Source organism: Scatophagus argus, chromosome 6 (genome assembly GCF_020382885.2).
Source record: "Scatophagus argus isolate fScaArg1 chromosome 6, fScaArg1.pri, whole genome shotgun sequence".
NCBI classification, from domain to species: Eukaryota; Metazoa; Chordata; class Actinopteri; family Scatophagidae; genus Scatophagus; species Scatophagus argus.
The window spans coordinates 22,701,284-22,725,722 of record NC_058498.1 but is presented as its reverse complement, the minus strand read 5'-3'; the positions used below and the strand labels follow the sequence as shown (position 1 = coordinate 22,725,722).

General features: G+C 39.8%; 3 protein-coding genes across 7 annotated transcripts in view; 2 read left to right on the top strand and 1 right to left on the bottom strand.

The window, feature by feature from the left end:
* Nucleotides 1–659: 659 nt before the first annotated feature.
* LOC124060726 (divergent protein kinase domain 1A-like) lies at nt 660–11,542 on the top strand. Of its 2 annotated transcripts, none has more exons than XM_046391983.1 (5): nt 660–1,140; nt 9,807–9,889; nt 9,971–10,078; nt 10,157–10,333; nt 10,429–11,542. In XM_046391983.1, the coding sequence occupies exons 1-5, from the start codon at nt 1,071–1,073 to the stop codon at nt 11,239–11,241; spliced, it is 1,251 nt and encodes a 416-aa protein (XP_046247939.1). In that variant the 5' UTR covers nt 660–1,070; the 3' UTR covers nt 11,242–11,542. The 2 variants fall into 2 exon arrangements, with proteins under 2 accessions (XP_046247939.1, XP_046247938.1); XM_046391982.1 differs by having other exon boundaries at nt 662–1,140; nt 9,755–9,889.
* A 256-nt stretch (nt 11,543–11,798) lies between these two features.
* LOC124060727 (60S ribosomal protein L5) lies at nt 11,799–17,245 on the bottom strand. The gene is made up of 8 exons (XM_046391984.1): nt 17,104–17,245; nt 16,532–16,601; nt 16,328–16,443; nt 15,852–15,986; nt 15,428–15,630; nt 13,192–13,369; nt 12,092–12,180; nt 11,799–11,948 (listed from the first exon to the last, which is right to left on the bottom strand). The coding sequence occupies exons 1-8, from the start codon at nt 17,104–17,106 to the stop codon at nt 11,849–11,851; spliced, it is 894 nt and encodes a 297-aa protein (XP_046247940.1). The 5' UTR covers nt 17,107–17,245; the 3' UTR covers nt 11,799–11,848.
* Nucleotides 17,246–20,185: 2,940 nt separating this feature from the next.
* Nucleotides 20,186–24,439, top strand: part of evi5b (ecotropic viral integration site 5b) — a 30,228-nt gene continuing 25,974 nt past the window's right edge. Inside the window, exon 1 of one of the 4 annotated variants that reach the window (XM_046392386.1) lies at nt 20,186–20,489. In XM_046392386.1, coding sequence (XP_046248342.1) covers nt 20,355–20,489 — 135 coding nt within the window. In that variant the 5' untranslated portion in view covers nt 20,186–20,354. Of the gene's footprint in view, nt 20,490–21,302; nt 21,566–24,439 lie in introns of those variants that run through there. The other 3 variants (XM_046392388.1, XM_046392387.1, XM_046392389.1) reach the window with 3 other exon arrangements.

Sequence of the window (24,439 nt, the reverse complement as noted above, 5' to 3'; positions counted from 1 at the left end):
TCAGGCTCTTCAGCTGCTAGTTGACAGATGTTCAGAGTCTGTCTCCTGGTTTGTAGCAACAGTGGGTTTAATAGCTGCCTGCTGAGACTAGAAAGCACACTGATAACAGCTTTGACATTGAACTAAGCAGTAAAGTTATGGACTACAAACCCAAAACAATGAGGTGAAAGACAGCAGAAAACTGAGAGGAACTGCAGTCCAGTGATAATTCTCTATAACTCTGTCACTGTGGCTATGGGTGACCCCTTAACACACTGCATGTCGTCATTTGAGCCGTGGTTATTTAAAAAAAATATTGCTTTGTGCAGCTTTAAGGAAGTGATTTTGCTGCAAAGACTGGAATGAAGCAGTTTATCTTTAGCATTGTAAAGCGCCTTTGAAATTAGCATGTGACAGGCCTACATGATTCCTAATGCAGTACTACACACTGGTGTCTGCTTCTGTGTAAACTTCACGTGTGAGATGTTGCTAACATGTTAAATTCACATCTGAAATCTTGCTGCACAGAGTCTTTAAAAATGATATGACTTCACATAAAATAACCAATGCCCACGTTTTTACATGTAATATGAAAAATAACTTCAACTTAGTCCAAAAAGCAGCCAGGGCCATGACCAAACGGTCTGTAACTAGAACATAACCTACTTTGTATTTATACTTGATGATCACATGGCAGTTTGTCGTTACAGTGACGGGCTAAAATTGGAGCGGTTAGTAAGGGAGGAAAGACCACAAACACAAAGCTCGAAACAAGCATACTCGGCATGTAAACTAACCTATTCTTTAAACTGACTAACAGACGCTTACAAAGTGTCAGCCACCCCCCTGCTGTAATTGGTCAGAACGCCCCAGCAGAGATCATAGCCAATATGAAGCTCACTTCGTTGCAGTCGGCGGCTCAGCTCGGTGTGCCGCCTCGCTGCATCCAAACGCACACAGACGGTGCCGCCGACAGAATTAATAATGTTTTCTATTTGGAACATTTCCAGGGTTAGCTCAATAGGCGTTGCCTGACACCGTATGAAGTGTACGGCCGATGTTTTTTCCCCCCCTTCAGCGGCTTTTGTGAGATGTTCTGCATTTGCCATGGCCAGAGATCTGTTTCCATGGGGGCTCTTCAGAAAGCCTCTGTACATCCAGGTAAGCTTCTGGGGAAATCCCTTTTCACTCTGCTGTAAAGTCCAAGAGGGAATCTACTCCGGCTCTGTCTTTGTACGTCTTTATACACATGAACGTTACGGCGTAGAAGCGACTCTGTCAGGGATTACCCTTATAGCCTATACTTAATCTTCTGACCTTCATATTCCGTGTAGATTAGTGTTAATGTGCAGGTATTAGCATACCGTAAGGTTTTTCGGACTGAATCATAAAGTCACTTGATGCTCGACAGAGATCAACCACCCTCCTGATCCCGGTTGCTGTAGCAACCACGTCCGTGATACATCTAGCTGGCACATTCAACAGAGGCTGTCCCTGAGCCTGCAAAAGTTTATTCTCACCTTACATTACATAAGCATTTCCTGTTTCCCTGTCAGCCTCTTATGGCACATTTGGCTGGTTTTCTACCTCCATCTCACGATGAGACCTGCTTGCATGGCGTGGGCTCCTTTAACATCATTCATTCTGCTTTAACATCAGCAGATGCTTCATGTCTTGCCGCTTGATATTACATGGCAGAGCTGTATTTGCTGTGATGCTGCCCTGCTCATCCTCCTCTGGGGAAGATGTTTTAGAACATTAACGGAACAGTTTGATGTGAGTGAAATTAGGTGAAGTCCACAGTGGCATTCCTCATAAGTAAAATTAAACTCAGCAAGGGAAGCCCCTCAAGGACATGTGGAGGTCTCAGGAACCCAAATGTAGATCATTAATAGAAAGTAAACTCAAACATATTCCCTGGTTGTCTGAAGTGGTAAAAATGCTTCCCCACCTCATGGGTCTATTATTATATTATAATTATTATATATTATTGTGTTTCGCTAATTGTATCTATCTTTGTGACAGATGCTTGGCTAATTTTGGCCGAACGCAGCCTCATCTCAGCTGCTTCCTGCCTGTGCCCTTGCATGTTAGAGACAATAACTGTCAAGCACAGCGAAAAGCAGTAGAAACAGCCAACCTCAGGGGACAGCCACCAGCGTCGCTTCGTTTTCTAGGCCACCTCAGCCTTCCAGTGACAGCTTAAGAAGTGTCATTCAGTGATCCCTAGAGAGAAGCTATTTCCGCTGAAATACAAGAAACTGACAAGTCCCGTAAGCTAGAAATATTGGCTGGTTCACATGAAGATTCTGTTTCTTTTCTTCATATTTTACAATCACATATAAATGCGTTTGATTTAGCAACAGCAGTGTTCCTGCTCTTGCTTATTTTCCTCAACAAGTGATAAAAACGAAGGTTATTTTTTCCTCATAACACTGCAGAGAATCCTCAAACACACAGTTTAAAGATTCCGTGTATAAAAGCAGGTGGTCGCAAATAAAAACTTTAGCGTCCATTAGCCAGGCTGATGCTGCATTGTCACCATCTGTTGAGACTGAGCTTCATCTTTACCAATTCATGTTAACGTTATTACAGTTTTTCTAAACTCCGTTTCTGTTATAGCCTTATTGTTGTAGTTTCTGTACTGTAATCATGTCATAGATTAAATTCTATTTTAATTGAATGTATCTGACCTTTAACATAGCCTCAGTCTAACAGGGATTGAAACATTAGTGGTGAAACTGAAGTATTTTGAATATTAATTTAAAAATTATCTTCAAAATAGAGTATCATGGACTCATTCAGGAGTAATGATGATATACAGTATTTTATATACGTGAGTGCACAGCATCCTTAACTGTATTGCCAGGTCATAAATAAGTAGCCAACTGTTGACATTTAGTTGGCTTATTACAACTGCTTCTGCATATTAATGCAACAAAAACACTAGCATTGAAGTCCACACGCAGACAGCAATACAAGAGACAGAGAGAGAACTACAATTATTAATTTGATCTGCAGGTAGTAGGCTTTGCAGGTATAACTTATTACCTATAAACTGAGTTGATGTTGAATTAGACCAAATTTATGTATTAGCCCTTCTCGGATATTTTACACATTACAGCTCTAACTTGCTGCTTCAGATATGGTAGGGGGGTTTCCCCTGACAGGAAGCTGCAGTTCTTGCAGGAGTAACATGTGCCTATATTTCAAATAAAACTAATGTTTGCTGTTAGCATGTGGACATGTGAGATTGTTCTGTTTACAGCATCATGACAGACAGAACAACTGCTGCTAACTAAGTAATGTACCCAAATGTTAATGTCGCAGCATTGAGTCAGCATGCTTTGTATGTCTGTGTGGGGATGGAGGAGGTGGTTGGGGGGTAGTGTGTGTGGTGGGGGGGTTGCCTGCTGTCTGGACTGTGATGAGTCAGATCTTTGTAGTGTCTGTGCAGACAGTGTGGCATCCTTTTTTTCCCGCAGAGAGTGTGTGACAAGCGTAGAGGCATGCTGGACTGCTGCTGACGCGTAACTCTCTAAGGTGGTCGCTTCTTTCAACATTTATCTGGATCACTCTTCATGCACATACTCTGTGCCTGTTATATATTTCTCAGTGATGCCAGGCAAACTCGGCATAAATATCTGCTGTCATTTACTTCTCCAGCCCTCTCCATCTTTTGTTTCTTTGTTTTCGTGTCTTTCTCAGCTCTGCACAGCAGCCCATTAAACAGCAACCTCTGAGGGATAGCTTTATGACCATGCATAATGGATGAATGGTGTGCAGGCTGCAAAAATCATCTGTCAGAACAGTATTGTGCTGCTACCAATCAGCTTTAATCTCTAGCTCAAGTTGTTCAGCCTTATATGTACGTGATTCTTTGTATGTAGTCACACAGAACATCCAGGGTTAAGATAGTCTGAGCACACAGGCTCCCTAACAACCCTGTGGGTGGGTGTAGTGGAAGGAGTTCAGCCAGATCATGACAGACCATTGCTTTCCGCCCACCTCAGCATATGGCCACAGTTCCCACTCAGTCTCTAATTAATAGCTGTCACAGCAGCCACAATCAATATAGCCTCATTAGCCATGTTTGTTACTCTCTCCCTTCACAAAGGGTCAATACACAATCCCAGACATAGAAATGAACTGGTCGGTGTTTGAAATGAAAGCCACAAACTATTGATTAGGAAAAGGACAACCATACGTTCCATGTACAGTGTTATTTCCATAATGTTTTGTTGTTGATGCAGTTCACCTATGGAAAAATCAATGGGAGCTACTTGTGTGGTCACTGCTGTTAAGTTTGCTGTGAGCCAGCCTGGTCAAATTTGTAAGTAAAACCAATCAATCAATAAAGCAGCAGAAATGGAATATTCCAGAATTGAAGGACTTTCTAATTATCCATGCACAAAATACTAAAACGTGCCCTTTTGTGTAAATTATACCCATCAAATGTAAATGTAGTTCTGGAAAAATATTGGTTTCAAAATATCATTTAAAATACTGTAAACTCTTGAGCTCCCCCTAAAGGGGCATTTTTGTCTTGTCCCATCTTCTTGATGGCCAACTTGCATGTCAATTAAAACATTTTTTTAATCTTTTTTTGTGTATTAATATTATGTTGTGCCCTACAACATGGCTGCAACCCTGTTGCTGTAGCCTGTTTAACTTGGCAGAGTAAAAACAAAGAGTCACAACAGCAAGAGGAAATGACATAATAAAGCCTCCAGCTAACAACATGGGTCAACCAAAGGTAAGTCCTCACTTGTATTTTTCATATTTTTCCCATTTTTTCTGGCTTGACTATGTGTCACGCTGACCATGTGCTAATCTGTTACTCATATTATCAGAATAAGACAAATTCATGTCAAAGTTTCTTTAGTTAGTTTCTTTATTTATATAGCTACATCTGATCTTGACCCTGACAGTGACACTGCATCCCACAGCTAGCCATCTATTCCTGACAGAAACTCGTTTATTTGCAGCCCTGTTACTGTAAATAGAGTAACGGGGTCGCCCTAGAGTAACAGAATGGTATCTCCTTCAATTCACTCTCAAGGGACAATCTATAATTTAGTAAAATTGAATATTTAAGAATAATTTGATATAATGTACATGGTAAAAATGCTTTACCATATTTTTCAGAATATAAAAGCAATTTTTCTTTCTTTTATTACTTCCATGTTTGTACATGTTACGATAGCAACAACTACCTGAATGGGTTTATTAACTCAAGATCAACTAGAATGTGTTTAATTAATATCAAGATCTTTTTCAAGAGCTTAGATTTAATGATATGTTTTTCTAATATTATTTATTTATTTATTTCTACAGAGTTCCAGCACACCACTGAGCGCTGCCGAAAAGCAGTGACGCTACAGTGCCAGACATGACGCTGATGAACAGTGTAGACAGCAGTACTTAGAAAAAGAGAGAGAGATGGAGGAAAGATGTAGAAGCAGGGACAAAGAAAATTCAGAAAGACTGCGGCAGCGATGGAGAGCAGCATGGCCAGTGAAAGAGTTGCAGAGAGACTCACAAGAGGAGTAAGGCCAGGAAAAAGGCTCTTGAAGGATTAATCACCCATACAAGAGGAACCTGGAACTACTTTGAAGCAGGCCACAGCAAAGGTGCTCCAGATGGCGTGGGTGGTACCTTGAAGAGGAGGGCAGTCAGGCACTGTTGAGATCCCCAAGGCATTATCCCTATACCAAGCTCGGAGTGGGGAACAATCAAAAGAGAAATGGTTTTGTATTCAGGAATGAAAGAAAGTGACCTTCCAATGGTACCATCCACAATGAGGCTTCACCAGGTGCTGAGTCTCTCACCTGGGAATATTCTCTACAGAGATGTCAGGTGTTTGTGTTCTGCAACAGGGACTCTGGAGTGTTACTGCCAAGAAAGCTAGTGCTTCAGCTTTAATCCCACAGATGACCACACAAAAGACCCATATATATTTTTTTTCAAATTTAATTTTGCAGTTTTTTGGCCACTGAAGGATCCCTTGGTATCCCTTTGAGGATGTGCTGACCCTTAATACTTCCCCCAAAAAATGTTACATCACACCACATGGTAATCACAAGAGACGTATGGGATACTTTGGCCAGTCATGAAAATTAAATATGAACATTACATTAGATATTGATCAGTTGATGACTTGACAGTTCATGATTCTTATAGGCCCTTAATGGCAGTTTTTTTTCAGCCTACTGTAATATGACTATGATTTTTAATGTTTGAAAAACCATGGTCATTGAAAATTGAAAATTTGATGAATTTCAGATTGTGGATGCAAAAATGAAAACTTAACCTTATTATATCAGCTTTTTAAAATATTAACCAGTTTTTCACTTTGATGATTTTAATGTCCTCACTTATTTCAGTCCCAGGTTGTTCAGCCTACTGTAAGATGACCTTGTCCATTGACTAAATGAATGTTTGATCTAGTTTATGGTCTTGTTGACATGTTTATGTTTAGCATTTGTACTTCATTACTCCATACTGTGGATCATTCATCAAAAAACATAAAATATTCTTGAAACATTTTTTGGTCCTGCTTGTCACATTTGTTATGACGGAAAATCAAAAGTAAATATGTATTCATATCCCTATTACTTTGCATCCTGTCACTTCAGTTTTAGTCAATCACAATCTATTTTTTATCTATTTTATAAAATGATAATCTTAAATGGTTTTTTCAGTTCTCAAAGGTTTAATCAATCATCATTTTAATCATTTGAAAGATTGTATGCAGAATGTTTTTGAGTAAATATTTGAAAATTAATACTGAAATTAGTAAAATAAAAACATGAAAAGTTGGGCAACATAGATTTTCAAAGTTCCTTTAATGAACAGAATTCAAGTTTAAGTGTGAATGTGATTTTCTCTATTTCTGCAACAATATTCATAATTACTTATTTTATTCAGGTTAACGAGCAATTTTAACAGGGTTGCAACGAGCACAGCGCACAACAAATTAAACATCTCATAATAAGTCTAGCTTTTATGTCTGAGTTGGACAAATCTCTTTTTTGACAGTTTATTACCTGTTTATCCTGAAATCCATGATGGAAAATGATAACATTAAGGGTCTTTTTTTTCCGAATGTTGATATCTAAATTGTTCTCCAGTTCAAATAGCATGGCCTAATAGCCTGCCACTGATAATTGGATCATTGTCTATTTCTGTGTTTGTAATATGGTTTGTATGTAATCTAAAAAATATATTGATTTTTTGTAGAGCTGTAATTAAGATCATAAACTTGAAAACAAAAAGGAGGTGTGAGCAGATCAGAATCAAAAATGTAAGTGGAAAGATTTTAGAAATAACTCGGCTTGTGCATTTGTTTAATTTTATTCCTTTATTCCAGTTTAACTGACAAATGTTTTCTGTATTTATTATATTTTCTTTATAAGGCCTTCTCCACACCACCAGAATATAATTCCACAACGGAAACACAAAATGATAAATTGATAGCACCTTACTATAGATAGTTAAGAGATATATAAACAGATAATTTTAAAGATGCACGGTTCAGTATTTTTACATTAAATAATTAGTTTCAGCTAGGAGATGTATAGATGTATAAGAGCAGTGAGTTCGCTAAGTTTCACAAAGTCGCTTATCCTTTAGTTTAGCAAACTCAAACATTAGCGTTTAGCAGCTATCTAGCCAGCTACTCAGCTCAGAGGGTGGAGGAGACTAAAACTGAGCTAAATGGACAATTCTGGAGCTGTACCATGCAGTGGAAACACAGTATAATATGAGAATAGAGGCCACAGCATGAATAGAAATTAGATTAGAGTGACATAGTATGGATGATGCAGAGTATAGATACTGTCTGAAAGCTTGATCTGCAGTGTCCTAAGCAGAAAATGGCTGGAAGATCCATTTAGAGACGGATACAAATGTAATCATTTTTTCAGTGCTGAAAATAAACCTGACATCTTATGCCTCTAACTCTGCCTTTTTTTTTGGTTGAGTGTATCAGAAAAGAGCAGTGACCAAGCAGCTATTCTATCATACTAGAAAGTTGGGTCATAAAGATCTCAGAGGAAGATGGAGAGCAGTGTTACAGAGAGGATAAAGAGGGATGGGGAGCGAGATGGAGAGACTTGTGCCAATAAAGAAATTGGAACTGAAAGGGGCAGGGGTGGAAGCAGAGGGAGTACATCACTGTCAAGCACTGAGTGCAAAAATCATTAATTGATGGGAAAGTAGGACTGCTAAAAAGTTATTTTTCAGCAATGTTCTCCAATTGGAGAAAAGCCATTATGGATCCAAGCAGAGTGTATTTATCAGCTGGGGAATTAGAAAGAAAATCAAAAGACAAGGTAATGAGCCTGGAGTCGCTCTGAATGTTATGCTGTTGCTGTGCCAGGCCACAAACAGCATTTACTGTTAATTACCCAGCACCTATTTAGAAGTAATTGCATTAATGATGTGCTCTGTGATACAACTGTTTGGAGCTAAGTTGTATTCCACTTAATGGGAAGATTCTTTTGGTCACAAGCCAAGAGGCTTTATAGTAAACATAAATCAAAAGATTGTGTTTACTTGTAGTATTTTATAATTGGTCTATAAAAATCATATATTTTGGAAAGGATGACAGACCACACACTGAGCTCATTCATTAATAATGTCCAAAGCTTACTCTAGCTGTAACTGTATTTCCAGCTATAATACTATCTTTCCATTGTCACCTAGGTATCACCAAGTCATTACCAGTTTACTTCAGAATAGAGCTGAACGTTAGCATTTTCTGATCCGTTATATTCCGGGGCTTTTCTCATTCAGCTTGGCCTCAAAAACTGCACTTATTAATGCGTTCATACTAACAGTGGGTCAGAGTATGTGTGTGTGTGTAAAGGGCATTATACATGGTGACAAACCTACACTTGACTTTCTCCTATCAGTTTTATTTAGCATTTTAGCATCTTTCTGCATTGTTTTAGTTTTATAGTCCATAACTTAATCCATCCTTAGTCCATATAACACTGTTACAGTTCTGTCCCACCGCTCACATGAGCCTTGTTTTCATTCACAGCATGCAGCTGTTTGCAAAAAAGAAAACACGTTCTGATAAAATCAACTGTAAACTAACTGCACAGGACAAAAGTGCTGACAGCTAACTGGTTACTGTAGTTAAGTATTTAGTAACTAGAGAGCCAGATGTTTTTTTCTCAGGAGATGATGGAGACCACAAGAACTACAAGGTGATGATGTTAGTCGGATGTTTGCAAATAGGCAAAAGGTGAAAAAATTATTGCTAATGCTACTCCATGTCTGCTGGATATGTAAACAGGCAACTTTTGCCATGACATTATAATAAAGTGATAATCTGTCAATATTAGTGTTAGTGCAGTGCAATTGTAAGTGCATAATGCCAAATTTGGTACTTTGTTATTTTTCCAAGTACCCAGACTTAAAACTGGGGCTATTGCAAAAGTTTCTACTTTGCTAGAAAAAAAATTAATATGTTTTCATGTAAGAGCCTGCTCTGTGCCTCATTGGCCTGAGACAACAAGCAAGACTCTCATCAGTCTCCATTAGGATATGAAAACACCTTCTTATCTGGCCTCAGATCACCCTGGCCATTTTTGTGCAATGAAACCTTCATCGATAACAGAGTGCATTGCAAATAATTTATTAAGAGTCTGATCCAATTTTCAATTTAGAAAACTGATATGATACCAAAGAACCTTTAATGCATGAGCATGTTTTCAAGCTTTTATTCTAATAAGAACAAATCTTTTAAATGTGTTTTTGACAGACCAGATTTTCCAATCTACATATGAAATACCTGTTCTTCTCCTGGCTGGCAGTGTTCGTGGGGAGTTGGATAGTCTATGTAGAGTACTCGTCCTACACAGAGCTGTGTCGTGGGCACGACTGCAAAAATTCAATAGTGAGTATTTTATTTCTCCACTCCCATACATCAGCCCATCTTTTTGTGCAGTTCACTGACATTTGCTTTTTATTTTTTCAGTGTGACAAATACAGAAAAGGAGTCATTGATGGCTCAGCCTGCAGCAGCTTGTGTGAGAAAGACACACTTTACCTGGGGAAGTGTTTCACTGCCAAGCCCAACAGCCAGGTCAGTCTTTTTAGCTCTCTCCACCAGGCTGCTTGTTAATAGTCCAGCTGCACCTCAGGCCTAGCTTGTTTATTTTAGGTGTACTCTGGAAGCTGGGGAGACCTGGAGGGAGTCATTAAATGCCAGATGGACGAGGCTCCTCATTATGATTTGGGAGGTGAGATGGAGCCAAGGAAAGAAGCTGCAGCCTTCAACAAGCCCACCAAGGGGACCTCTGTGGAAAAGTTCAGAGAGATGATCCTCAACCACCTGAAGGTCAAGAAGCCCTCATTAGATACTATATAAACTAAAATCAAACACTGAGTTTGATCTAAAAGCCTTGGTTTGTTTGTTTTCTTCCTTCGTTCTAGGCTAAAGTAGGGGATCAGGCCAACCTTGCAGACCTGGCAACCCAAGTATTGTCTATAACAGATGCCAACAAAGATGGTCACATCTCACTGCCTGAGGCTCGCTCCACGTGGGCTCTGCTGCAGCTCAATGAATTCCTGTTAGCATTAGTCCTGCAAGACAGAGAGCACACACCCAAGTTACTGGGCTTCTGTGGAGACCTGTATATGATGGAGAAGGTGCCATATTCTCCCCTGTACGGGATCAGTCTGCCCTGGATCATCGAGGTGTGGATTCCTGCTGGTCTGCGCCGCAGCATGGACCAGTGGTTCACCCCCTCTTGGCCACACAAGGCCAAGATTGCCATCGGACTGCTGGAACTGGTTGAGGATGTCTTCCATGGGACATTTGGCAGCTTCCTCATGTGCGATGTGAGTGCTACCAGTTTTGGCTACAATGATCGCCACGACCTGAAGGTGATGAATGCACGGTATATTGTTCCTGAAGCCATCTTCCAAGAAGGCATCCGGCAGCAGCGCTGCGATGTGGATGAGGATTGTCTCTACGGGGCTGACTGCTTCACTTCCTGTGACCTCACCAAGCACCGCTGCACACCAGAGGTCACCAGGCCAAACTTAGCCAAAGCCTGTGAAGCACTTAAGGACTACATCCTGAGAGGTGCCCCGTCTGACGTCAGAGAGGAGCTTGAGAAGCAGCTGTACGCCTGCATAGCACTCAAAGGGTCAGCAGAACAGATGGAAATTGAGCACTCACTAATTATGAACAATCTCAAGACTTTGCTATGGAAGAAAATCTCTCACACAAAAGACTCCTAATAAACACAGAAGCACAAAGACCAAATCCTGTCCCTTCGAGTTTTTAAATATCGGACATCTTTTCACTGTGCAAACAGAAATGTATGATTCTACTTGTATTCAACATGTATAACTGAAGTATTTTATGCTAAAGTAGTTGTCAAGGAATGTCACTTTCATATTAAATCATGTCAGTAAAATTCATTGGAGCAAACTGAACAAGTGCAATTTTTTTGAAACATCAAACTGATAAATTTGAAGAACCATACTGTTTAACCTTACTGCCAAGTAGTCCGTAAGCACTCATCCCCCCGCCCCCCCCCATCACCTTTACCTGAAGCAGCAGATACTGTTAAAGCAAAACTCACATGACCCCTGTTCTGTGTGGGTGTCAGTTTGCAAAAATGATGAGTCTTTCATTGCATGACTTTATGATGAGGCAAATCAGCCTATTAGCCATGCCACCATTTCACTTAAATTATAACTACCTTATAAAAATCCTCAAGTAAGAGGCCCCTGAAACTGCTAATAAATGATGCATGAAGTGCAATATGACAAAGTACACCGAGAGATTTGACTCTTTTTCAATAAATTTATTGAACAAATTTTGCTGAAGCAGATCAACACCTCAGTCTGAAGCCTCTTGTTCCTGAGCCCGGAGGAAGCTGACCTTCTTCTGGGCGACGCGGTCTTTCCTCTGGGCCAGAGAGAGCTTGGCACGGTTCCATCTAGGTCAGAAAAAGGGACAATTAGCATTTGCAGTTTTTTGTTTTTGAATAGCTGCTTCAGAGTTGTTGTGTAAGAGTAGTCCCAATATACAGGATGATGATTTTTTTTTTCTCTTTTTCAAAAAGACATCAACATTTCTCACCTCTTCTTCTTGACTTCTTTGGGAGGCTTCTTTTCATGGACAGGGTTCTCACGAATGGTAGCATGAGCCTTTTTGTACATTTCCTCAATCTAAAAGAAAGAACCAAAAGTCATTTCCAAATATTTACTTCAAATTTAACTGCTGGCTAAAATTTTTCACCAACACTAGCCATTCTTAATACTAATTAAATCTTTTTTTTCCAGATAAATTCAGAAGGCTACTTTCCAATATAAGTAAAAATGTACCGTAACTAAACAACTGTTATGCAGCTTCAAGAAGTGGCTGCATGAACCTCATATTTTCTGCTTTGGCAGCTACGCTCTGCTCCTCTCCGACACTACATCTGGTGTTCCAAGTCTTGCCAACAATCAATGCCATGTATTTTTAAGTATGCTTAATAAAGGGCAAGTTTTACGATGATCCAGAAACTATGAGGTTTCTTCAGCCCTAAAGGGTCAGTTTACATCCAAATCAAAAATACATATTATTTGCACTGCTAGCTTTACAGCTACACTGTTATAGTGCGAGTTGGAGAGTTCTGGAGCAATCGCCTGTAGAGAGGTCTGTCTTCACTTAAATATAACAGAACTAGAAGGTACATTGCTTAAGGTGCTCAAAGTGCCAAAACATACATTTGAAAAACTCAATAACATTGTCTATTTCCAGAAACCATGACCAGGTTACTTAAAATAATCCATTGAGCACAGGAGGAGGTGTGGGTGGATGATTCTTTGGGGGTGAACTTCACCTTTAAGCACTTAATATGCATTACCATAGCACAGTTATACAGGGGGGCTTGGGCTGAATCAAAACAGATACAAGATGCATCAGTTATAACAAGCACTGACTGACTCCTTCCCTGGATGTGATCAATGCACCACGACCCTAAAATCTTTCATGTGTGAAATTTGCCACTAATGAGATAGCTTATAGTTGGAAGCCATTAGCTCATGAGCAAGTCTCAAAATTACAAGGAATCCCAGTTGCCACATTATGTCAACGTTTCCAACCAGATCAATAGGAGCACCAGCAAACCCAAAACCCTCCTCCTGTTATGTCAGAAAGCAAGGGGGGCAACTTAATACATAAAGAGCACTTGCCGAATCAGGGGCGACTCCATTCTTGATGAAACGGGAGAATTGCTTCTTGTAAGCCTCCTCATCCTCCTCCATCAGGTAGCTCATGTACTCCGACACGTTGATGCCCATGATGTGCTTGCGGTGGACCTCAGCATTGAACTCCTTGCTTTCTGGATCATACCCAGGGAAGCGCTTGGTGCTAGGGGAAAAGAAGAAAATAAAAAGTTTGATGAAACAAGAGCACTGAATGTGAAACATTTTCTTTATTTTGATACCATATAGATTACAACTAGACTTGAAACTGCTTATGAATGTCTCCATTTGAATATTAAAAACACAACATTGCCTTAAAGACTCTTTTTCAGCACAAGCCCCTCAAGCCGTTCTGCTAGCTATAATTTATGGTGCATTATTGATTATACATCACAGAAGACGAGCCGCATGAAGTAAATCATCCAGTCAGCATTGCAATATAGCTGGGTACCTCACTTGACAGGTATTAAGTTATCATCTGTATTCTGTCCTCGCTGTGACTGGATCCGACTGGAGCCGTTTTAAACGTTATCACGACTACAGGTAAACTAGACAGAACGCATTTAAACCTTGCTGAGAATATAACAGCACATTCCCTCCACATGTGGCCACACTGAGTCACTACACCACAACTGAAATTAACTGCCTTCAGATCACATACCCAAAAACAACTCAGTGAAAGCATGTTTCAGTTTCAGATTCTTGCCATTTAACACTACACATCCTCAAACACACTTACACCTGAAGGTCTTCTCAGCTAGAATAAAATTAAAATAAATAAATAAATAAAAAAGTAAAATAAAAAAATCAGATCAAATCTGACATTGCATTGCAGATGTGCAATTTTTTTGTCTGATTAAACTTGTCTGCTATTTGGCACTGCCACAAGATACCTTTGACAGGATGCAAGAAGAATTTACAGCCCCTCTTTACAGGACAAGCTAACAAGCAGTTCAACAGGCAGGTTTCAGCCCAAGCAACCTGCGCTGAACCCATTAATACCTGACTCAATTCTGCAATCAAATTAAATTTGGCCGTGCAATGCAAAACTATCTATTCTTTTTCCTTCAGTGCCACTTGAGTCCCTGAACTCCTGTCAGCATACCAGAGTATGATGTTTCACCTGTGATGTCAGATCAGCACACAGAAAAGTCAAAGTGTGTCTTCTGCTCCTAGTTAAGTTATGAAATCCTGAAGCACCACAGACTGTCTCTCTCCTGTTGGGCAGCTGACATCTCAACAGTCAATCACAGTGAACGGCAGCGGAAAAGGTTGTACCAGCATCTGGTTCTAAAGTGGTTTAGCCGACTTCAATGACTCATTACTGAAGCAGCCAAAAGATTGGACTCGCACTGCTCTCTGATTCTATCAGTTTTGTGTTATGTGGTCATTTTGAGTAAAGTTTACATTCTGCCCCACTATTACTCCTACACTGCCAGTGTTGTAGCTAAAAAACCAAAGTGGGATCATTCAACTGACAAAATCAGATTCCTATAGATAGAGAATTAAAGTCATTTAGCTTAAGGGGGCAATCACTTACAGCTCCCTCCTCTCTGCAGATAGGTGTTTAAAAAAAAACAAAACAAAAAAAAAACCCTATAAACCAAAAAACACAAAAACAAAAAAATGCAATAGCAATTCCAGTTCACCCAGTGTGGGCCGTGAATCCAGCACTGCATAGTGGTCAGGTAGGTGGAAGTATGAAACATGAACCAATTGTACCTATGACCACACTGCAGCTAATGTTAACTGTTTACTGTAATTTTCTGATGAGATGAACCAATCATAGCTCGATATGACAGTCTCCGCACATGCCTTGAATTACATTCACATCACACCTTGACAAAGCAAATATAAAATCACTGATTCATTCCCAAATAGCATTTAGCAGACAAATCTAACAAACTGTTTTAGTGTCATTTGCATGAGTTCAGCAGTGACAAGCTGCTTGCAGACTTTAACTCAAGAGCTTCTGACAACCAGTTAGAACATACAACCGATTTCACTGAAATGTGAACAGGCCTTCTTCACAGCAGATATTTTAACCTCTCACAGGAGGAAAAGCACAGGTGATTTTCCTACTGTAGCCTGCTAAAACATTCATTAAAAAAAAAAATGAAAAAATGAAAACGAAACCTTGACTGTTCTCATGCAGCTCACAGTGGGACACAAGGACAGCATTTCATCAAACTGAACATTTGTGCCAGGAAGTGAGACAGGTTACCTGTGTGGGATGGACAGGCCTCCATCCACAGCTCCCTTCAGGGCACCAAACACCTTGTTGCCTGTGGTGGTTCTTGCAAGCCCAGCATCCAGGTAGCAGGTGAAAGCTCCTGGCTGACCATCAATGCTCTCGACGTTGAACTCATCACCCGTCACCTCCACCTGGCCTTCGTACACCTTATCCAGGCCAAACTTGTTCAGCAGCTGAAGACAGAAAATTGCAACATGCCTGAGACTGAAGACCAACTTGTGGTTAAGCTCACCTAAGAAAACCAATCTTTCTATGGTAAATCCAATTATTTCACAGTGAACCCATTTCAGATGAGAACTTACTTGAAAAGGTTAACCCTGAGGCATTCAGCAAAGGATATTCACTATTAACTCTGCATCCGAGAACCAGTGTGTACAGATACATTTATACGTACTCTGCGGGCCAGCAGCAGACCAGTGCAGTACGCTGCTGCGTAGTTCGTCAAGCCCACGGAGACTCCGTATTTTGGCAGTTCGTGTGAGTAGGCCGCACACACGATCATGTCACCCTCAATCTTGGCATAGGCGATCTGTATCAATCACAAGTAATCATGAAAATAAGTGACTTGACATGGACTCTGATCTAATAACAGTGCTACAAAAGACCATTTCCATCTACTACCGAGTTTCTAAAGCAGTTCAGATTAATGGCAGCACTCCGTATGACCCACACATCCTGATTTCAGCACTCTTGTTGGTTACATTTAAGTTAGCCAGAAGGCTTTTTACAAAAAAATATCGTAAGACGGTTAATAATAATAATGGAGTATTGCAGACCCTATAAACATGAGTGCCTGTTCATAGAGATTAACTGGTAAAAACTGAAATCGTCCGTTTGAACAGAAACAGGATAAGTTCAGCGTATGCTCACCTGGCAGATAATGTCCCTGTTGGAGAAACGGACAATCATCCGGTACTTGGGTGTGTTGTACTTGTTCTTATCTTGTATGACCAAGCGCTTGCGAGCAAAGTAGTCAGTCTTTCCCTCTGGAAGGAACACACACTTCAATCACTTAAAATGATACTTAAAATAACCTAGACATGAGGAGGAAGACAAATGAACAGGATGGCTCACCTCTCCTCCTCCTGAATTTGACCTGATACCTCTTGAAGTAGGCCTTGTTCTTCACCACTTTAACAAAACCCTGCAACAGAACACGCACTGACTCAGGGACTAAACATTGAGTATAACGAAAGCCAACTCCAAGTTAGCTTACTGCGTCCCTGTGTCCATAATAACAGGGCTGTCACTGTCAGTGGATAATGCTAGACTACACTAGCATTAGCAAGCTGAGCCAATGGAAATGAACGAAAGGAGTTAGCATAAATGCTAGGCCGAGTTGACGATATGCAAAGAGTCAAAGGCTGAGATGTATAAAATGGAAATTCAGGGGATGTGAACTTATATACTGACGGGTCATTTACTAACGAAAATATCACAGTAAAGTAGTCTACAAGAAAAATGAAGTAGTGACTTTGTGGAGGTAGCCATTAGGCCACGTTTAGACGGACCCGGGTAAGCATTAGCAGGAGTCAATCTAAATTCATCTGAAAATCAACAGCATGTTTTTAAAGGTCTGACACCACACAGCACGAAATGTATGTCTTAGGTATTCATGTAGGCACATATTTGGACGAATTACAAACCATTTTGCAGTCTTTTTGTCTCCTTAAGAAGGAGCCCGGAGCCAAAGACTGGGGATTGACTCCGCTGCACTGGAAAAAGGAAGATTTCCGTGCGCATGCTCAGTAAATACTGTGTCACAGGATGAGCCACCGAGGCGCCATGCTGCAGAGGATTCCCCACTCTGCCCCCTACCGAGCTGGGGCGGTCATTTACCAGAGCAACAGCACTCTCCCATATAGTCAGATTGAGTTTCAATTCTGACCCTGACCTCTCATTTCAGTAATATCATTTCATGCGATGTTGTTCTTGTGTGTTATTTGGCATTCTGTTAGATAAACCTATTTCTTTAAGCTGACAAAATGCTCATCTCATTTGGGATAAGTATTTTGAATTTTGAAACACTTAACTATCTTTTAAATCATTCAGTGTTTCATTAACCTTTTCATATAGAAATAAAGGGGGGAAAATAAAGGGGTAAGACTGTATGGGGAGTTTTCAACATGTCTGAAGGGTGGAAACCATTGACCTTCCATTCCAGTGTTAGGTCATAGTGAACCATTAAACTAAGCCTAATTTAACTGCAGTTTGCAGTAGTTCAGAATCAGAATTCCTTTATTTATCCCCCAGGGAAATTTTTTTTAGTTAGCTGTTAGTTCAGCTGCATTCATATTTGCATAGCTATTAAAGTAGTTAAATTACTTTTTTTGTTTTTTTTGCCTTTTTGGCCTACTTTTTATAAGCAACATTAGTTAATCAAACTAGATTTCTCACTTTGCTGTAATTCTGTTTCTTCCAGTATTAAGTAATTGATAGGGATTCAGTCAACACCAAAAGGGATTCAAGGGTAGAAGTGTGGGAACCCTTTGAGTTATGATTAGTAGGCCTTTCTCATAACAAACATTTTGCATATTGTTCATGCTCATTCGCTCACTCACTGTTACACTACCAATGCTGACTGAGACACACACAAGACTCAGCACTGATTTCTAGTAACACCTGTGATGTTTCATTGACAAGCCAGAAATGTCCGTTGTTAGAAAGGCCTGTATAGTTTGAAGGTTAAATGTTCTAACTTATTTCACACAGAGCTACGTGTATCCCACCTGTTCTGTGTTTTCTGGACATTTTCACTTTCAGGAAAGGCACAGATGTCAATAGCAATGCCCTCTGAAGGAGCTCATGAGGTTGTATTTTCAGCATGAGAGGTGAGTACATTATGTACGACACCCGATTGGTTTCATTTGTGAGAACGCTGTCGCTGATTTTGTGTTGTCTACATGTTAGTATTACAAAATGAAGCAATAAAATTGCTGACAAAGATATGGATAAGTGATCCGGTTACAAGCCTTCATAACGATAAGCTACCTGTAATTTTATATCGTGTTACTAATATACTGTAACTACAGTCTATCATGAAATTGTACACTTTCTAAAAACCAACTGGGAGACTGTTTTCTGCTTAAAGTAACTGTGCATGAATGCCTGCTATCTGGCTATTCCGGCAAATTAAATATTAGACAGTGTTACAAATATCATAGAAAATTTTAATATACAGTCATAAAATAACTCAGTTATTGATGTGTAATATTGATACACAGTGATATTAAAGGGATAGTCACTATAGTAAAACGGTACAGCGCATGTTTGACAGGTGACCAAGTGATTTGGTCTCACAGTATATATTGTCATATCATTTCTTCACTTGTTTCCCCTTTCAATCTTTTGCTTTTTTTCCAAATAATTTGTAACATTCCTACTCTCCCAAATGTTCATAGTCCTTCTGCTGCTCCCTCTTTTGCATCTTTTTCATGCGCTGACGATCACATCTAGCAGTGGTATTAAGCAGAGATTAATATGCTAAGCCTTAAAGGGACAAATGTTTGTTTTCTCAAAAAGAGCAGATGTTCTCATCCGCCGTTGGTAGTATTTGGCAGAGTTTCAAAGGTGATGTTTCAAGGTAGCATCTACTCGTAAGTCTTCTGATGTTACTACAGTACCAAGGAGGAGAGTAGAATAAGATGTGTGTGTGTGTGCAGCATTGAGCAACATTTGAGCAACACTGAACATCATTTGTCTTTGTTGCTCAGAATAATCTGCAAACATGGCTGTGGGCAGTTTTCACAAAGAATTATTCCCTTCTGAGCAGAAAATGTAGTAAACAGTAAGGTTTCTGTGTTATCTTGAGTAATATCTACAGACTGAGAACATGCTGTCAGTTTCAGTATAATTTCTCAATACTGTGGACGTGAAACGTAAAACTAGCTGCTTGGCCAGATATTAACAATGATGAGTAGGGATTTGTTTTTTTACCGCTTAGGTGAAATGGAATTTTTATTAATTACCCGACATCATTTTTTTTGTTTACATTGCAATCTAGGGAATAACATAGATTTGCTTAAACATAGTGTTTATCTGTTTTGCAAGCAAACTTTTCATATCCTGTAGAAAACAAAAATCTACCTCCGCTGGGACTTTAACACTCTTTCAAACCTCATAAGAAGAGGTTAGTCACAAAATGATGCCTTTTCCCTTCTGTTTTTTTAAATAAATAAAAGTGAAGATGTTATTGGATAACAATAAATGGCCAGTCAGGTATTACCCTTCCAGAAATCAATATGTAGCTCTGCACTGGAAACAAAGTGTTAATCTGTTAGTCTAAATGGATTAAAAGATGCATGCCTTTAATGTATCTGGAGATATGGGTGTGACTGCAAATAATACCAGCATAAATGAGTAAGTCAAGTTTCACCTGTTACATAATGATTTTGGCCTTTTTTTCCTCTAACAACACACCTACTACAACACAGATCATCAGCATGGGACTATTCCCAAAATGTCAACTAGTTATTGCTAAAAAACAATCAAGATATTTATATCTTCCAGGCTGTGACTGTGTATTAAGTCTAACCTCCAACGTCAGCTGCTTTTTAACTATTGCTATGAAGAGAGGAGTGTCTAACAAAGAACAAAACATATGCGTCACTGCTCTCATGCAAAACCTGAAAGGTAGCTTTATGGCAGTTTGGTATGTGAATCGATTCTGTCTGTTTCGTCACATTTGCTCTGATGTGGTTGCTTCACCGTAGGTTTCTATTGACAGCTCGTGCCCAGTGAAAGCTAGACGTGTGAACCTACCAAATGAAGTGGTGCTGCTTCTAGTCACTTTGGAGGTCATTACAGATCATTTTTGAACTTTTGATTTTTGTCCTATATTTATTCAGATTTATAGTTTTATTTTGTGAGGACTACACACAACGTGAAAACAGTTTTCATGAATGGATTAATGTTATTTTCTGACTCTGCTGTGAAGACAACATGCCTTAACCGAGGGAGGCCTTACACAACGGCGTTTGAACTTCCACTCTGCTCAAACAGAAGTATTTTCTCTCCCAGCAATGAGTTTCAGGTAATTTACTGAGGATCGGATAATGATTAGACAAGCACTACACATGTAGAGCTAAGGGCAGCTTGATATTCTTTCCTTTGACTTAAAATAGGCTTCTCTGGGTTGAATGACAACACAAGGGTACACTGCAAGAACCTCATTGTTACTGGACTTGTCAATGTCTCTGACAAAGTGAAGTGACTTATAATCACATACATGGTGAAAGAATGAATAACATTAATTTGGCTTAGTCTAAGATGCCCCCTCTTCTTGCCTCCTTTTTCCTGAACTCAATATTTTATATGGTCTACTCGCAGTTCTGCCCACTTTTAAATACCTGTACGTCTATGTAGAATAAACACACTTGTCCAATTGGCATCAGGCCCTTGATAATCTTAGTAACTTAAATCAAGCAGTCCCCTCCAAGGATGGAAAATGCCCTTGTTTTTATACTGTTTTGACTAAAGTTGATTTTTGATGTTAAGGTACTCAGCCAGTAGCTACCTTACAATAGATAGTACAGTGATACTATTAGTCCAGCCAGGGTGGTTTGCTTGACACACATCAGACTGCTAACTTACCACCACAAGTCATATTGTGTTAGATTGTCAGCGCACCATTTTACTAATATAAGTATTAGAACAGTTCTCAACCATTGTGTACTTGAGAGGTTTGATTCCAGCAAATATAATTTGAGTTGACTAACTGCATGAATGAAAAGAAACCGTATAAAGTCTTTGAAATGCAGTTTCACACCGCGAACACTTGGTGGTAGTGTTGTTTCTGGTTTGAGCTTCTGCGCATGCTCTGTGCGATGTAAACATTTGGTAGGCCACCGCCGTCAGTCTGAGCTTTGCAGACATTTGTGTACACGTATTATACGGTTGCATGGGCTGGACCGAGGAGTGAATGGGAACCAGCTAACGTAACACTGGGTAGCTTTCCAGTGGAAATGTAGATATGTTATCTTGGAAAATATAGCCGATGTATTCGGGTAAAGTATTAGAAAACCAGTCTTTTTCTTATAGTAGTAGGACTATACTTTCGTGCATGGGAAGCAGAGGACGTTTGCTGCGGCTGGTTATAAACGCTTCAAGGTAAAGGATGTCCTTGTTTTTTTTCGGGCTATGTCTAATTGCTGGAATGTACCTTAACTCATAAAACGACTGCTAATCATCATCATATCTGCCCAAATGAATAGTATGACATAACATTTGAAAGGGGGATGGCGTAGACATCGAACTTTTGGACTTGCTTAGTCGTAATACTAGTTTTTCTCACTGCTGTTAAGTACTGTTACTGAATGTGTAGTCTTGGAAAAACTAGTTAATTGGTTCGCCATGGACTCTAGCTATTGCCTGGAAACAGAATATAATTTAATGGTAGATTATTTTTTCCCTTCCTCGCTTGGTAACGTAGAATTAATCTATCCAACTATGTAAACCTCCTGTGGCCTCGTCGAGCTCGTCAACGAGCTGGAAGAAAGACCGTGTGCCTACTGTTGCATTTGATGCTAGATCTCCATTTCAACTCGCAACACCAGCGAGCCATAAAAGGAATAGAGACTTCTCCTGTGCTTAATGCTTCGATGCTCTGTTTAAGTTACTCCCTGTAAACCATATTGTTTTTGATATGTGAGAGCATGATGTGTAGCCTAAGCAAAGGGTTTAAACGACTCAGCACTGGCATTGGCTGTGTTCAAGCCAAAAATAACTCAAACTGCGGAGAAGTGACTTGCAAGTTGCAACAACGACAACACAGTTGTGTTACCAGAAATTTACTTGACGATGAACCCCACAAAACACCTTAAAAATTTAAAGTACGAGATACTCGACTGTCGGACATTATTGCCGTAAGCACCGTCAAACGGATAAGTATATGTGTGGATGAGGTTTGAAACGAGAGAAGGTAAAGCACCATGGAGGCCGATGCTGCTGTGAAAGTGTTGGTGATCACGTCTTGATACTATACTTCACAGCATGTTGAAAACTGGTCTGTCAACCAACCACAATTAAGTAATACTCTTTTAAACGTATTCGGTTAATCGCTGTAAGGGACGGGACTTACTAAAGAGGAGAAAGCAAATCACTGCTAATTCTCACCAAATGGAAATGCCGACGTAAAATTACTTCTAAACACATTTAACTCATTATTGGACTAAATGTGCTAAGAGAAGTCTATTCAAAATTCATTTTTGCTTTTATTATTCAGTCACAGTGTTTAAAAACAATCTGTGAATAAAATGGGTTTCCTGTGAGTTTATGGCCAGAGGTTCCTGACCTACTCATCACTTTTTTTTTTGCTCGTCAGCATCTTGTATCTGTGAGAGCAGAGATGGTGATGTCAGAGGACACGCTTGTCTGAACTTGTTGCAGTTAAGACAGAAAGCTTTGCAGATTTTACCGTACTCAAACCCCCCGGCCTCAGTACAGACTCTGTCTAACATAGTAGGGTGTTACATACATGTTTTGGATCCGCTTTCTGGTTATATTTCTTGTACAAAATGTTAAATATAGAGGAAACAGTTGAATTACTTTAAGAAGCTGTAGTGACGCCTGTCAGTTAAGTTAATGAAGAAAGTGAGCTGTTCAAGTAATGCTGCACATTGGTATATCACAGGGATCCCGGAGCAGCCTGTGGAAGACCATATGCCCATAGTCACTGATGTAGATAATCTAGATCACACACACTTTCACAGACTGCGTTAGTAGTCTGTGTTTTAGATGACTTACAGCTTTCACTCCCAAAGAACAAACTAGCCATGGATGAGATTTATGTGTTGGCATTGACTGGAAAATTTCATTTCCTGCAGTGCTACTATAAGGCACGTTTTGCAGTGCTGATTTATGCAGCGCTTGCCAAGTGTACAAAATATTAACAAGTGGTGTAGCTCTGATTATGTGGCTGTGTAACAAAGAATAGCTTCCAACAAGACCATTGAAATGCTGATTGTAGTCTGGGAAAATCTGAGCTTCCCTCTTGAGTGTGAAGTGTAAAGCCTTTCTACCTCTGTGTGAGTGTGTTATTGTAAGTCAGGCCTGCGTTTTAATGTCCTCACAGCATTTTTTTTCCCTGAAGACAGCCTTGCTGTCTCCTGCTGAGCATGACAATTTAGTTTTTATTCACTGCCTTCATTCACTGAAATGGCATGTGAATAATGGGAAAAGCGGGATAAAAGTGTCTTATTTTTCACCTCAGATGATGACTGTAAAATCCTTAAAGATTGAATCTTGTAGTTTTACATTTGTCCTGGCCTCAGAGTCTGGGATAGGCTTTCTGCCTGGTCTGTTTCACAGTATTGTAAGGTATTTTTTGGGTGCTGGGGCATTTTGAATTAGGAGAAAGGAAATGCTTCTCTTTTTTTTTTTTTGGTTTTTCTCAGTTCCCCAATCTTGCAGTTGTTTCGTTGGGGCTTTCTTCTTGCCTTACTGTGGATTTCATTAGCTATGCGTGCTGCATCTCAGGGCCCCTTTTGAGTTCTTCAGCAAACAAAAGCAGAAACAATCTTTGTATCCAGGATTTATAGGAAAGCCTTGCTTCAGTTGGCTGGGCTTGTTAGCTGGAATGTCTTCTAAAGCCACCTGGACATTGGCATCTCTCAAAGCATGGCCTTTCTCTGTCCTCACTCAGTTAATTAAAGCTTAGATCTGCTCATATTTTGCTCCCTGAATGCAGTTTTTTAATCTGCTTAAAAAAAAACATGAAGGCACACAGAGGATTTGTCTTGTGTTTTTTTACGGTTCGTCATTAATGTGGTCCATCCTTATCCTGAGCTAATAAGAGCACACATAAACAAGGCAAGGTCCAGTTGGGTCCACATAGTGTTTAGTCTACATCGTCATCTTTTCTCGCCCCTGTTAGTTCTGCATGCCCCCCCCCCCCATTTATTGGGAGACTTTGTGTGAAGACACCACATGTCCTTATATTCTTCCCTTTGGTCTCAAAGAAAGAGTACAGATGCAATGCGAGCA

Excerpts from the sequence above, each read along its gene's own strand:
- LOC124060726 (XM_046391982.1), top strand. The coding sequence starts at position 1,021 with ATGAAGTGTACGGCCGATGTTTTTTCCCCCCCTTCAGCGGCTTTTGTG. Across the intron at positions 9,890-9,970 it reads ACGACTGCAAAAATTCAATA|TGTGACAAATACAGAAAAGG; the intron begins GTGAGTATTTTA and ends TTATTTTTTCAG. Across the intron at positions 10,334-10,428 it reads TGATCCTCAACCACCTGAAG|GCTAAAGTAGGGGATCAGGC; the intron begins GTCAAGAAGCCC and ends CCTTCGTTCTAG.
- LOC124060727 (XM_046391984.1), bottom strand. Across the intron at positions 13,370-15,427 it reads GGCCTGTCCATCCCACACAG|CACCAAGCGCTTCCCTGGGT; the intron begins GTAACCTGTCTC and ends CTTTTCCCCTAG. Across the intron at positions 11,949-12,091 it reads AAAGAAGTCAAGAAGAAGAG|ATGGAACCGTGCCAAGCTCT; the intron begins GTGAGAAATGTT and ends TTTCTGACCTAG.